General features: G+C 42.0%; 2 protein-coding genes across 3 annotated transcripts; one reads left to right on the top strand and one right to left on the bottom strand.

Annotated features, from left to right (window-relative positions):
- Positions 1–261: 261 nt before the first annotated feature.
- On the top strand, positions 262–5,446 carry LOC110978519 (zinc finger protein aebp2-like). The gene is made up of 6 exons (XM_022233579.2): positions 262–511; positions 1,065–1,275; positions 1,534–1,831; positions 3,043–3,167; positions 4,045–4,112; positions 4,354–5,446. Exons 2-6 carry the CDS (start codon positions 1,087–1,089, stop codon positions 4,499–4,501), a joined length of 828 nt encoding a protein of 275 aa, XP_022089271.1. The 5' UTR covers positions 262–511; positions 1,065–1,086; the 3' UTR covers positions 4,502–5,446.
- Positions 5,447–5,833: 387 nt separating this feature from the next.
- Positions 5,834–13,508, bottom strand: LOC110978523 (metalloendopeptidase OMA1, mitochondrial-like). 2 transcript variants are annotated; one of them, XM_022233585.2, is made up of 9 exons: positions 13,353–13,508; positions 11,848–12,247; positions 10,202–10,430; positions 9,471–9,644; positions 9,212–9,319; positions 8,731–8,859; positions 8,365–8,439; positions 8,031–8,183; positions 5,834–7,228 (listed from the first exon to the last, which is right to left on the bottom strand). In XM_022233585.2, exons 2-9 carry the CDS (start codon positions 12,237–12,239, stop codon positions 7,076–7,078), a joined length of 1,413 nt encoding a protein of 470 aa, XP_022089277.2. In that variant the 5' UTR covers positions 12,240–12,247; positions 13,353–13,508; the 3' UTR covers positions 5,834–7,075. The 2 variants fall into 2 exon arrangements, with proteins under 2 accessions (XP_022089277.2, XP_086999866.1); XM_087143740.1 differs by lacking the exon at positions 8,731–8,859.
- Positions 13,509–13,858: the final 350 nt, after the last annotated feature.

Here is a 13,858-nt window from a genome sequence, read left to right as displayed (position 1 = left end):
GGCTACGGTTGGCAATAATACACAAACTTAAGGGAATCAACCGACCACTGGCTTCCAAATTAGGACAGGGCTATGTCCTTCACAATAGACGGGCCTCCTTCCTTGACTCAGAGAAATAATCATTAATTCGCTTAGGGAATCTCGCAATTTGGATTGTTTCATTATGACACGGTAATTCCGACTACTACAGCTTTTAATGTATCACACAGATCACCCATCAGCACGGATTTATTCAAAAGAATCACCAAAAGTATACTAAAAATATACTTGAACTTGACAAAAAAATAGAAATCGTTGCATTTTCTGCTGTTAAACCCAGAAGTTTACCCTACAGATTTTCCATACCTCCCCATTAAGTAATTGGAATAAGCTAACAATGCTAACGACGACTATTTCATGTAAAACCTGGAACAAAGAACATGTAAACGTTTAATTCGAACTCCGCCGCCACCACTGGTGTAAATGCCGGAGTTCCGCGGTGGCCGCGATGAGCTGGAGATCAAGGAACAAGGTAATTGAAAGTACATGTTTATTTCACATTTAACTTCGCTGTCGTAAAACATATGAAGTGACATCGTAATGGCATGGTAACGGAGACGTAAAACATCATTTTCCAAACTGGTAGTTAACTGGTTATTGGCAGTGGCATTAAGTCATATGTCCGGCCGATGGCCAAGCTCCCTCCCGCTGTACACTTCTGTATCCATGGTGTCTTTTGCCTGAAGGAAAATGAAAAGACTATGAACAAGATAAATATATTAATCTTTGTTTAGTTTTGTGTTTTGCACTGTCACTCACTCCAGTACAAATCAGTCATTGACGTTCAAGTACAAACAGTCACACGCAAGCAGCAGGTTCTATTTTTTTTTACTTGTCTTATTTGCATAATTCAACATAACATTAGCTTTTTATACACTTTGAAATAACTAAGCAGAGGAATCCAAAGTCTAATCAATAATCACACTTGACATGATTGAATTTGTAAAGCATGTGTCAGTTAGTTCCCAACCAATGAACATCCACTATGTAATGATTTGGAGTAACGGTCATTTTTTGTACTCAAGGCTGATTAGCAATAAACCCAGAATGCCTGGTAGTAACAGTGGCAGTGATTCCTCACTGACGTCCAACCAGCCCAGCGGCTCTGGATGCACCACGCCCACCTCTCAGAAGAAGGTCGTCAGTTACATCTGCCGCTGGGAATCGTGCAATATTCAGTTCGAAACCAGCGCCGATCTGGCCGACCACGTCAGGATCGAGCATGCTCAGAAACAGGTAAAACAAAGTGATGATAGTGCTCTGCCGTTGCATCAGACGATCCCAACCGTGGGTTCTGCAGGATGACTTTGGGCTGGCCCTGCAGCACTGTAGTTGGAATTGTTCTGACTGCCCTGGGAACGGTGGTGTCGTTGAAGTTATCCTTTGTGTGGACCGGAGAGCACATGAGGTCTCTATAGTGCAGGTTTTGAGGACCTATTTTGTACATCTAAAAGCTCTGACTGATATTTTTGTGTGGGTTGTTTATTTCACAAGGTGGACAAAGGCGTCAAGAAGTATGTTTGCCTCTGGGATGGCTGTAAATGCTTCAACACCCCCTCCAGCTCCCGTTCCTGGCTCTTCAAGCACGTCCTGCTCCACTGCGGCGACCGGCCGTTCCGCTGCATCCTGGCCGGCTGCACCATGAGCTTCCCGACGGAAGGCGGGCTGCTGCGCCACGTCCAGACCCACCTGAGTGAGCAGGCCTCCCAGAAGACGCCCCGCAGCAAGGAGGACAGCCCCGGCCGACTCATGAAGAAGAAGAGGCTTAAATTCAAGCGGCGAGTCTCGCAAGGTAAATTGCGCAAGAGGTACCTTCCCCCACCCTTTCCCGAGCTTTGCAGCCAAGTTCGTTTTAGTATTTCAAGCGTGTTGACTTGAGTTGCAGTGCATCACTGCATAGTATGTGTGAACCTAAACCAAATACTTTGTCATCGTTGTTATGAACTGAAATACATTTATTGTGCAAAGACACTTTGTGAAAACTGCATAATTAATAGATTTGGTTTCACAAATTGAAACCTGTGTTTGCAAGCGTATTGCAAACACTGACGTGTTTCTCATTTCAAAGAAAAACACTTTAAATGGTTTTGTATGTATGAACTCAATCAATTTCAATAGATTAAGAAGGATGATGAAAAAAAGTGTTCTTGGAAACCTTTTTTAACTTTGGCAATGGAGGAAAGTTGTCATTTCATAAACACAACAATGCACTGAGTGTGCTTAAGCAATGCTCTCAGTTACTGTTTGTAAAAACTAGTCTTACGCAGTTCTTTGAATCTGATGTGAGAGGGGTATGCATAGCATAAGCACCATCAAGTAACAGTTTGTGGAGTCGGCAACAAATTTGACAGTTTGAAACATTGCCAACACACAGCATGAATGGGGTCAGTTGGGTTGGTTGGTTACACAGTGCCCTGGGTTTCAGAGGCAATAAGGTTAAATACTACTCTGAGAAAGTTTTATTCTTTGGCCAACAAAGTAAACACAATCCACTTTGCTGAAGATGCCTCATCTCTCTTAGAGTTGTGGCTCTGACTGGAAATATCACCAGAGCTTATGGAAGGCATTGGCTAGTAGCTGTAGCTACTCTTCCAATAGATGCAGGTGTCACTTCTAGTCGTAGCCAGTTGATTTAGATGTGGCTAGAGTGTATGGCTATGTGCTGAGATCAACAGAAAATGTTCAACACAAGATCTTGTTAGGTCAAAGAGATTTTAGAAGATGGATTTTAGAAGACAGATGGGATGCTGTTAGACTCAGCAGAGTTTAGCTTCTCCTTTTTTTTTTGAATTAACAGATTCAAGTGAGGGAGGAAATTTTGTAAAATGTAAAATGAGAACCGTTCCTAGTCATGTACAGAGTAGAAATATCCAAATCACTTTTTGATTGGAGTAGAGAAATGGGCCCATGTCACACAGCTTAAGAAGCCATTAAGAAGCCAATGAGATGTTACATATGCCAACTACATGTATTGTCACATTGATCTCAATTATAACTCTCTAGCTAAGACAGACGACTTCTTTGATACCTGCATCATGGACAGACTTCACCACCAGCTGGTAGCGATGAACACCTCTACCCAGATTGACACAGCAGGGCAGGGGAAGAACATTCTCTTTCACAGTAAGGTGAGGACAGCGGGTGTCCCTGTTGTGGAGTGACGTCCTTGGGCCGGAAACTTTGATGTGACTTTAGCGAGGAGGGCAAAGCTGGGTGTTGGCTTGAAATCAGCTCCTTGTGTCAAGTAGCACTTCTTGAGATGCTTATGTTATTAATTGCCCTTAGCAGTGTTGTATTTGAGTCCATCATAAGTCCCTGCCAGTCCCTGTAAGTCACAAGTCATTCAGACCTGAGCCAATTCACAAGCTGTTCAAATGAGCTGTGACAGAAGCATTCCTTTGTCATTGTTCACCCTGTTACTTATGACTGGCCTTGTGAAGGGACTTGTGATGGACTCGAATTCAACACTGGCTCTTAGTTTAGCAGGGGTCAACTTTCATTAAAAAAGAACATTGGACTGGAGGGCCAGTACCTCAGAAAATTTACTGGACTAGAACACAAAGTTACAAGACCAATGCTGTCGCAAAAGTGATTACGTACCAACTGTTTTGTTTAAATTACTCTGTTTAAATTACTCTCAATTTAAAAATAACTCTCAATTTACTGTCTTGAAAGTTATGTAATACACCTGATTGGACATGTATCTTTAATTCAAAGAGAGTTAAGGTTGCGCAGCTTGTTTTTTTACGAAAATTTCTGAGTAACTCACAGGGATGTGCCCGAGACCACCTGGCTTGTAGTGGTATTGATAATGCCAGACTGATGTTAAAATTACTGGCCTTGATCTGCCAGTCAGTGGGTACTTCAAACCTGTGGTTAGTTTGGTTGTTACTAAAGACATCCTTCAGAAAAGATATGCAGGGATGTTAACAAAATTATCGATCTTGCTTTGGTTTTTATCGTTTTTATTGTGGTGATTTATTTCTTTGGCTATCATTATTTCAGGTGGTTGGGAGGCGAGTTGATCACGACGACGAAGTCAAGGTTCTGTTGCATTGGACACCGGAGAACATGTAGGTGCCTGCTCAAACTTTCCCAGATTTTGCAATGAAATCCAACCATAGTTTTGAATATCTAGGTTAGCAACAAATTAAGTCATATCCATTAACCACCTTGAAGAAATCACATTTGATTTTAGGAAATTCCTTTGAACAACAATTTTTCAATCAGAAACTCGGTTGTTACAACCCTAGATTTACTGGGAAAGAGATTTCCATTCTTCACTCGACTTTTGATGTGTTGTTCATATTGCAGCATCCCGGATTCCTGGGTTAGCGAGTGCGATGTCCACAGGGAGGCCCAACGGGCCGTCCCGATGACCAGCCTGCCCAAAGAAACTGTCCGACTTCTCCACCCCAGCCTAGGCGGCCTACACCGCGCCAGAAAGCACAGAAGGAAGTGATGGTTCTCCACCTGCCATTTATTTTAGTTTTGTAAAGCTGAAATATTTTTTTCCCCAAAATGATGTATTTAACTTGGAATTCAGATCAGGGGGGTTCTGACACCTGAGCCATTTTTTAGAACCGACTGAAGGTTGAATGTATGTCTCTAAGACTGACGTGTGATGTATTATAATTTTGGTGTTCTCCCTGTCTCAAAATCCGCATCGTTGAAATGCAGTCACCTTTTAAAGTAGGATGTGATGTAACAAGTTGTAAATACTTATTATTCAAATCATCAAACTGTATAGGGAAACTGAGGAGGTGCTTAATTATTAATTATACAGATGAACAAAGAAATTGTCTGGAGCGGGATTTGAGCCTGCAACCTCCGGAACACCATATCGGTGCTTTACTAACATACTTTATAATACATGTTTTTATTACCATATCTGAAGTAAATTTAATTTCTGCCCACAATGTGGGTGGTCGGTGAACGGTGGCATTTTTTCAAAGCACAATATCTTTAATTTTAGGCTGCATCCGAATCTGTTGGCTAGGTCTACGTCTTCCCTCCATTAGAAATGTGCAGAGATGCATAGACAATAGACCTAGCCGTAGCTCTGGAAGCCCGTTTCAGACACGGCCTTAGATTTTAAAGTAGAGCTAAGAAGGCATTTTTACACAGTGTGTGCCACCCTTTTAAGCCACAATGCATAAATGCTGCTTGTGTTCATTTCTTAATGCAATCCCTCGTAAGATATGAGCTTTTATTTGCAATTGTTTGCATTAATTGTAAAATTTTTCAAATGGCACTGTTTGAGTGAAGCAATGAAAGCAAATGTTTAGAGATAGAATTCAGAATAGAATTTTTGGAAGTCATAAATTTTGCTTAAAAACACAGAGATTACTGTAGGATCCGTTAGATTTTTGAAATAAATTGTACAGGTCTTTTACAGTTTGGTGCACATTGTTTTGCGATTCCTGCTGTTTCCTGCAACAAACCCACAATGGTTTACTTAGGTCACAAAATCGAACAAAGTCAACAATCAAGTAAAGGAATACTCCAGTATCTGGGTTGAAATTTGATCGCTGCATTGGTCTTCAGGTCACTGGGGGGCTGCAGACCATGGGGCAGCAAGCTCTTCTTGGTTGTGTTCTTGGGTACAACTGGGGTACAAAGGTTGCACAAATCCGGTCATGGTCGTGATACAGATGTACATGTACATCTTAAATATGTATCACATTCAGGAAGACTTACATCAGAATGGCATATTTATGGCTTTTTATTGTCCTATCCTTTTTCGAGAGCTATTGAATACATTTTGGTTGTTGGGAAATCCAAAAAATTCATCATGACATCATAGATCATTTATTAATTAAATTTATCCTCTCAATACCTGATGATCATTCAAAAAGCAATATGTAAAAATGTCAAAAACCATTTATTTGTGATATTTCTCCAGGAACAAATAAAATTTACAGTGAATTTTATTTCATGATCTGTAACATCTTGTTTGATTAGACAGAGATGTAACCACGTACAAGGAAACTTGTAAAAAGATTACAAGCACTGCAAACTTTGCTTACATTTGTAAATATGAATTCCAAGAAAATTTGACAGAGTATAAAGGATGTTCTACATCACGACAAATGGTTATGGAAGTTATGTAAAAGCAGCTGCTCTCATTTGAAAAATGCATGATAGATTTCAGGGTTCTTACGATTTTTGGGAACAAAATATAATCAGTTCCTGAAATTTATCGTCACCAACATCACAAACTTAAACAGTGTGGGGCTTGTGTGTGAACCTTGCATGGACAATTTACAGTTCCTGTAACTTTCATCTTTATTTACTGACACACAAGTGCCTGCCTGTGTACCGGGGACATTTCGTTTCCACAAACTGAAACTGTTCTTTATTTTCAAAGTTAGAAAGATGCTTTGCTGAATGCAACAACACTCCACAAGAACTTGTACACAGATGGAGTGACTTCGAGTCAAACCTCTTACAACATTTTCTCTGAATTGTACCTCCACAAAAATGCTTGTGCATTGGTTCCTGGCAACTAATATCTTTAATTTACACTTCAGTATGCGAAATGTGTACACATACCATTGTGTCTTAGGGAACCAGAATTATCCAGTGCGTGGTTAACTCCAGAAATTAGGGGTCCAAAAGCGTGACATTTTGGTGTCCCTGTTACATCTGACCTTTGTTATTTGAGATGGAAATATCATCGGAATTGATTTCAAACTATTACTATTTGTTTGACAGGTAATTTGCATTAATTCACTCTAGGAAATTAAAAAATGTGTTCTGAACTCCCCTAATTTCTGGAATTACCCACTTGTGTGTTAGTTTGTGGAGATAGTGAGCTTATGTTTGCATAAGATCTTGCAGGTCCTTCTTTCCTGAAAGTACTGACAATCTCACAGGAATTGTACAAACTGATTGAATGCTGCAAACAAAGTGCGCTAATAAAAAGTGGACGATAATGAGCTAGGTAAACCTGAAGGCGCTTAGTGGGATGCCAGGGTTGGATAAACTTTGAAAGTTTGACAATGTGGCCCCAACTGAATCCTGGCTCCGAGTTCTAGGATGTGATGCGGATTCCTGAGATGCTGGGGGGTTCCTTCCTTCGTCTCTCCTGCTTCTCCAGGAGAATCTGCCGCTGCTTGGCGACAACCGCCGACGGATCCACGGCCGGCAATGGCGGGCACTTGCACTCTTCCCTCAGTTTCAAAACCTGTCACCGTTGGAAAGTGGGGGGGAGGAGAGGAAGACAAAATCTCATCAGATCATCTACCACGTAAATCCAGTCTTCTGATTGGCCAAGAGCAAGTCACATGAATTGGTTGGACTCCTTAAGGCTAATGAGCAAGATGGCCCTGGAATTTGAAGAGCATAGCACACTGCACATGAATTTTTTATTTGGTATTGAGGATCATACAACATAGTGCATTTACGGGATGCGTATTTCACTGCAGGAAAAATGCAGGAAAAGTAACAGGTTTGCATGGTTATTTTACCTGACACACAGTAAGCAATGAGCGTTTCACATCAAAATATTCTTCATATGTTTTTTGAGACAGCCATGCAAAACGGACAGCTTTTCCAAGCTGCAAACATACCCTTTAATACCTGTCCACAGACCATTTCTGATGATCCCTATTCATAGGTAGGTCAAATACAGATCATGTTTGGCTTCTGTGTACAGCTATGCCTCTGTGATAAAAATTGCAATCACACACACCACAAAGTAGTTGTCCCCTCAACATGGGGCCAGGCAGAGCCGCACCATTTGCACATGCATATGTAAAAAATGCCTTATGCATAAGGACAAGTATAAACGCAAACATTTTGTTAATCATTTGCCGATTTTGCCTGGCATCCCGGGCAATTTTTGTGCAGAGGTCACCAGGGAAAATCAACCCAGTGATCAAGAAATGGTCTGTGCTCAAACTTGCTCTCAGCTGTCATGAACGTGCCCTTCAGTGCCAATTACAGTATTTATAATAAGACTGCACTCCTTCCCTCGGTTGACTTACCTCGAGCATGTGCGCACCCAGACTGTCAGCTCTGTTCTGGTGGGTAGGGTGCGTACTCAACCATTCAATGTCTACAGTGTCTTCCTCGCCGGCGTCACTCCGCAGGGCCATGAGCTCCCAGAAGGCTTTGCACTCTCGAACGTCAAAACAGCTCTTGGTAAGAGAATAAGGTTAAAGGGATCAATTCAAAATGGGGCCTCCGAAAGGTAGATCATACTTAAGAATGTCTTCCTGAAGGGAGACGAGAGGGAGGAAGTAATGGGGGGAGGGTGCAGGAGGGTGGGGTGGGTGGGTGTGTGGTGAGAAGGATAGGGGTGTGGTACCCTGTGCCTACCTTAGCAGCAAGTATGAGACCCACTCGATCCGCTTCTGTCTCCAGACTACGGCTGTAGGGCATTTCAAGTAGCAGCTGGAATTGATCAGATAATGCAAACTTATTTAACAGAAGTTGACCCACCTTACACTTGCGCACGTCACTGACTTAAATTTCCACTCTCTGCCTCTCCTTAGTGAGTTTGACGTTTGTAAGCTCAAAATCCATTCAAAACTTGGCTGACATAAAGCGATCTCATTTTTCCACAATTCATTCCCAAAGCCATGCTGATACTGGGATGCTCCTTTCTTCCTGGACAAAAGTTAAAAATCCTGCTCACATAGATGTCGTTCGTTCATTTTGAATTTCTTCATTTGTGCCTTTTACCTCTACAACTTTGCTTTTGAACCAAGTGGCTACGACGGCTAACCCATCACTGGGGAGGAAAGCCCACAGGGCAGCAAGAACAACGATAAGGAGTACGTCCACAAACTGGGTGAAGCTGACCTGCTCTGCCTGCGTAAATCACAATACAAATGGACAACATGCGACAGGTCAGAAACAAAATGGAGCCCCGCATTGTCTTTGTACGCAGGTTGGGCACATTCCTACCTAATGACAATTTCTGACAAAATGAAAATGACAACCAATAATTCCAACAAACATGACCCTTTGGTGGATTTTGGAGGTGAGTTGGGGTTGACAGTATAATTTTCAATCGTTTATTTTTTTCTGTGGGAAATTTTCAGTACACATGATCATGAAAACTGTGACTGACAATGCAACAGAATTTCTGTCTTTCCATTTCTGTTTAAAATACTGGCTTTTGGCATTGCATCATTCAGTCATACGGAGTCTAGCAACTTACCGCATGATTGAGTACAACATGGGCTATCTCATGTGCCAGTACGGCTCCCAACTGGTCTTCATTGGTCACTGCTTTCAGGATACCAGCAAAGACAAAAATTTCCCCATTCTGCAACACCGACAAAATTAGTGAAACTTGATGGCTTGTTACTGTTTTGGTCAATATATGGTATTGAATGACATTTGCTGGAGCATTTTAATCATAGGACTTTATGACCAATTTCACAAGAAACGACATGATTTTTCTGACAGCTACTCACTGGCAGGACAAATGCATTCTTGACGTCCTTGTCTATGATGTGTATGGTCCAGGTGCGATCTCGAATCTCGGGAATGTCGCTGTTAGCCTCGGTGATTTTTATCACCAGCTTGGCTATCGTCAAGTAGAGCGGGTGGGAACTGTGCACAGACTTTTCTGCATGCAATGACTTCATCTATTTGAATAGCGCAAAAGCAGCCAAAAAGTGAAAATTTCTTTGTACTGTAAAACTGGATAATGTGGTCTGAGAGGGACGACGGTGAAGCCTTCAAGCATGATTGTATTCCTTCTAATAACTCATCTCTTGAAGGAGAGGTTGAGGCTGCCAGCCAACACTCCTTTGCCAAGACCAAGGTTTAATCAACCACCGACACCAGCCTAGCAGGGAAGCAATCGCTGCAAAGTACCTAGCCTAAGGACACATTTGCCCTGATTCCCAAACATCTCACTATTAAAATGTGATACTCTACAATGAGTAATTTCAGCTCTTGGAGTTCTTCAGTAATTCTTGGCAAGACATAAATCTGTGTAAACTGAAACTGTTCTGAATGCAATATTTGAAATTGATTTGATTGAACTGATTGATTGATTAAATTTTCAGATTTGAGGGCCTTTCCTTTCCAACTCAAATGCAACATGACAAAATTACAAAGAACTAGAAAATGCACAGGTGGGGAAAAATGGAAAACTGCATCCACAATCCAAAAGGTTTGGAGCAAATGCCACGCTTACTTTTTCATACTCAGAGGCGGCAATCTTCTTAAACTGGCTATCCGTGAAGGCAATGAAGCGCTTCCTGTTGGTGAACGGCGTTGTCTGCAAGTGACTGTAGTAGTAGACCGAGCAGACACCCGTCAGCCCCAGCAGCGCTGCCAGGATCTTGTACTTATGCCTGCGCAGGGACTCATAGAAGTACTGCCGCTTGTTGTGGGGTAGAGCTCTCCACCAGTTTCGGAAGGTACTGTGAGGGCATTAGCAAGCATCTCTCAAATTTGGTCGTCCTTCACTAAGTGAACGTCAAGTTTGTGACCAATGAGCAACCTCAGCAATCCAAAATGAACTTCAGAAGTCAGGATTTCATGTGAAGACCATACATGCATATGTGACCTATCACCACAAAGTGAGCTGAAAGTTGGAATTTTCAGAAATTGCGATATTGGCATTTTTAAAAACAGCAAAAGGAGAGCTTTCCAAAGGTATGTACATGGAACACTTGGGTAAAAATATAAGGTGACAATGTGACATTATTCTGGCAGCTTTGCGTCTTTGTTTCTGACATTGTTTCAATATTTCTGACCAGGCAGGAATGATGCTGTCATCGAAATTGCTGAGAAAATGTCATTTTTAAATATCTGATCCTGGGAAAAAAAATAAAAATTAAACAGACGGATTACTCTTTCCAAATATTACAAAATGACAACACTGACCTCCACTTCAATATTTTGACTTTGAACCCTCAAAAAAGGAAAGCGTGGAATGCCACTTCATGCCAGGTCGCATTTGGAGGTTGGCATTCTCTTTGCCAGCATGGGGCAAAAATAAGAAGACTAGGAACACTGGTTGCAAAGATCTTCAACAACTGGTCAAAGATTGTAAACAGTGGTAGATGGGGGGGGGTAGATGTCGCTCTAGCACTGAAGACTGGACATGCATGGATAATTTTTGAATTCTACAGAGACAAATTTGAGCATCACTGTAGCTCTGGAAAGCCCCTAGCGATAGCAACAGCAGACATGTACATGTACAATACAGGGTGAGTTGTGACAATTTTAGGTAAGAAGCCATTTCAGTTCCCAAGTCTGCACGTTTGCTTAGGCATGAAAAGGTCAATGGTGCAACTTTAATCTATCATTGGCTGGGTCGTCTCAAAATACTGTAATTTACAGCCATTTTTCAATCAGTTAGTGTAACCTTATCCCATTCCACCATTTCAAGAACAAAATGACGCTTGAGGGCGATGTTCAAGATCAGTAATAATGTGTTTTGCTCCAGTATGACCTTATGTAAATGGCAAATTTATGACATAAAAAAAAAATTCTTCCTTTTTGCCTGCTATTTTACATTTTGGCTGTGGAGAAGTCTGAAAAATTATTCACAATCCACATAAATTTTTTTTCACCATGAGAAAGTGGGGGGGAGGATGATTCAACTGGTGAGACAGAAACCTTATTCCCCTCAGGTTTGAGTCCATATTTGCACCATTTTATTCAAACTCTTTTGGGCTAGGTGTTTCCAAATTTTGTAAGGCCTTTCTGACATAGGTATGTGTTGCCAGATGTTGAGAAATGTTTATGGATATTTCATCTTCGCTGTCAACTCATTCTGCAGTGGTAAAAACAATGAACAGCAATTCTCTTTGGAATCAAGGAGTGACTCACCGTCCACTTAAAATAGCTGTCAACTTTGCAATTGGCTTCACAAATAAGAGAACAAGTAATGGAGGGATGGCCTGATGAGGGGCCGATGTCTTGAATCCGACAGTAGAATAAATTTGGCCGTCGTGCCGACATGGCAAAGTCTTCAGTCGACTTGTCAGGACAGTGTCACATCTCAGCCGGCCCGGTTTCAATCTTGGTGACTGTAAAACACAGCTGCTTGAAAGCACTGCAGTGGAGAGTTTTCTGATTTGTGGCACGATTTCAGTTTGTGGAAACGGTGAAAGAGATTGGGCTCTGGATAATCTGCGTCTGAGGCACTGTGGCGGTGCGTTGTGCTGGCGAGCAACCTCCAACCAAGACTGGAAGAATCGCCAGTTATTTCTAGTTAACATTGTGGTTCCTGTCAATGAAACAATTAAGCATTTCTTGTTGACTGCTCAAAAGATACTGTAACTCATAATGTCTGATACTCTAGGAGTGGAACCCCAGAAGAATAGTCACGGGTAAAATCCACGGAATCAAGCAGGGACTGAAAACCCAGTCCACAGTGGACTGAGCTGGACATGCTGGAAATCAAACCATGAGACTAACCTGAGCCGCTGACATGGCCAAGATGAAAGGCCGAGACGAAAGGCAAAGAAAGCACCACTATAAAAATGGGTGGAAAGAGTAGCAATATATACGGATGCCATTCGACATCCTGTGCACAAACCCTATGAGACTGGTCTGAAAATTTCTAAGTGTTTTCTATGTAAACAACTTGGTGTTTTTCCTTCCTAAATTGAACTTTTCTGGACATGTTTTTGCTTTCTTTTCAAAGATGGATTTGCACCGGGGAGATAGAATTAATGTTGGATTTTTGCCCTGCCTGATGTGTATTTAAACACTGTATACTCAGTGTATGCCACTGAAGGCTTGTGAAAAAACCACAAGCGTAATCAGGTGGGACTTGAACCCACAACTTCCTGCTAACTAGTGCAGACATCTTAACCATTTGACCACCAAGCTTGCCGGTGCGGTGCTGGTTGGTTCTAATCAGATGTAGCACTAGCAGCGGGACCGCAAACAACTATTTCAGTCTATTTAGTATTTGCGCCAGGGAGATGGAATTAATTTGGATTTTGCCCCACCTGATAGGCCTGATGTGAATTAGTAGGAGGTCGTGGGTTCGAGTCCCACCCGAGTACGCTTGTGGTTTTTTCACAAGCCTTCGGGGGCATACACTGAGTAGGCCTATACAAAATACACTTCGGGCAAGGCAAAAATCCAAAATTAGTTTTTGCTGTCTGATAGCCAATAGGTCACTTTAGGGAATTCTACGATGAGAAAGTAGCTGGCTCAGTAGCTGGCTCAGTAGTCTTTCTGTGCGTAACCCAACCCCCAAGGGTGTACGTAAAATCGTATTGAAACTGGAGGATTTGGGACTGTTAGGGTTGATATACAATTTTGATTTTGCAATTTTTACTCCCGTAATTATGTTATAATCCTGAAAATGAAATATTTACCCAAATTCAGACTTCACACCGTTCACTGGTCGTGTTCGATTTGTTTGGCTGCGGCTGGAAATTACACATATCTCTACGGCAGTGCCTATAGCCACTACCTGTAGAGTAATGCAACTTCAAGCCGCAGCCAAAGCATTCGAACGGGATCCCTGTCGCCTTCGATCTCATTTAGGCAAAGATTGTTTACAGGGAACCAGTCTTTTGTAAAGTGCAATGATAGAGGGCGTTGGCATGTAGAGCCGGGAACTACTATTGGGGAGGGGGCCGGTGGAGGTGACATGGAATTATGTCCTCTGTGAAAACAGGCCTCCGTAGTGTGCCAGTACTCTGCCCCCCGAGAAGTCTTAGCTATGTCACCAGGGACGGAGTGTATAACCAAGTTGACTTGTGTCATTTGGCATCGTTTTGATTTTATTTTCTCTTTTTGGGAGGGTTGCATGGCCTCTCCACGTGGTCGAGCCGTTTCAGAATCTAGACAAACGATCAAAAAGGTAAAAGGAGTAGGC

This window comes from Acanthaster planci, linkage group LG12 (genome assembly GCF_054643075.1).
Source record: "Acanthaster planci isolate LZ-2023a linkage group LG12, COTS_SCS, whole genome shotgun sequence".
NCBI lineage: Eukaryota > Metazoa > Echinodermata > Asteroidea > Valvatida > Acanthasteridae > Acanthaster > Acanthaster planci.
The sequence above is the reverse complement of the archived record's forward strand: the minus strand, read 5'-3'. Positions and strand labels throughout refer to the sequence as shown.

Coding starts and splice junctions, on each gene's coding strand:
- LOC110978523 (XM_022233585.2), bottom strand. CDS start 12,239: ATGTTAACTAGAAATAACTGGCGATTCTTCCAGTCTTGGTTGGAGGTT. Junction 8,440..8,730: donor TCAAAAGCAAAGTTGTAGAG/GTAAAAGGCACA, acceptor GATCAATTCCAG/CTGCTACTTGAAATGCCCTA. Junction 7,229..8,030: donor TGGGTGCGCACATGCTCGAG/GTAAGTCAACCG, acceptor CAACGGTGACAG/GTTTTGAAACTGAGGGAAGA.
- LOC110978519 (XM_022233579.2), top strand. CDS start 1,087: ATGCCTGGTAGTAACAGTGGCAGTGATTCCTCACTGACGTCCAACCAG. Junction 1,276..1,533: donor TCGAGCATGCTCAGAAACAG/GTAAAACAAAGT, acceptor TTATTTCACAAG/GTGGACAAAGGCGTCAAGAA. Junction 4,113..4,353: donor CATTGGACACCGGAGAACAT/GTAGGTGCCTGC, acceptor TTCATATTGCAG/CATCCCGGATTCCTGGGTTA.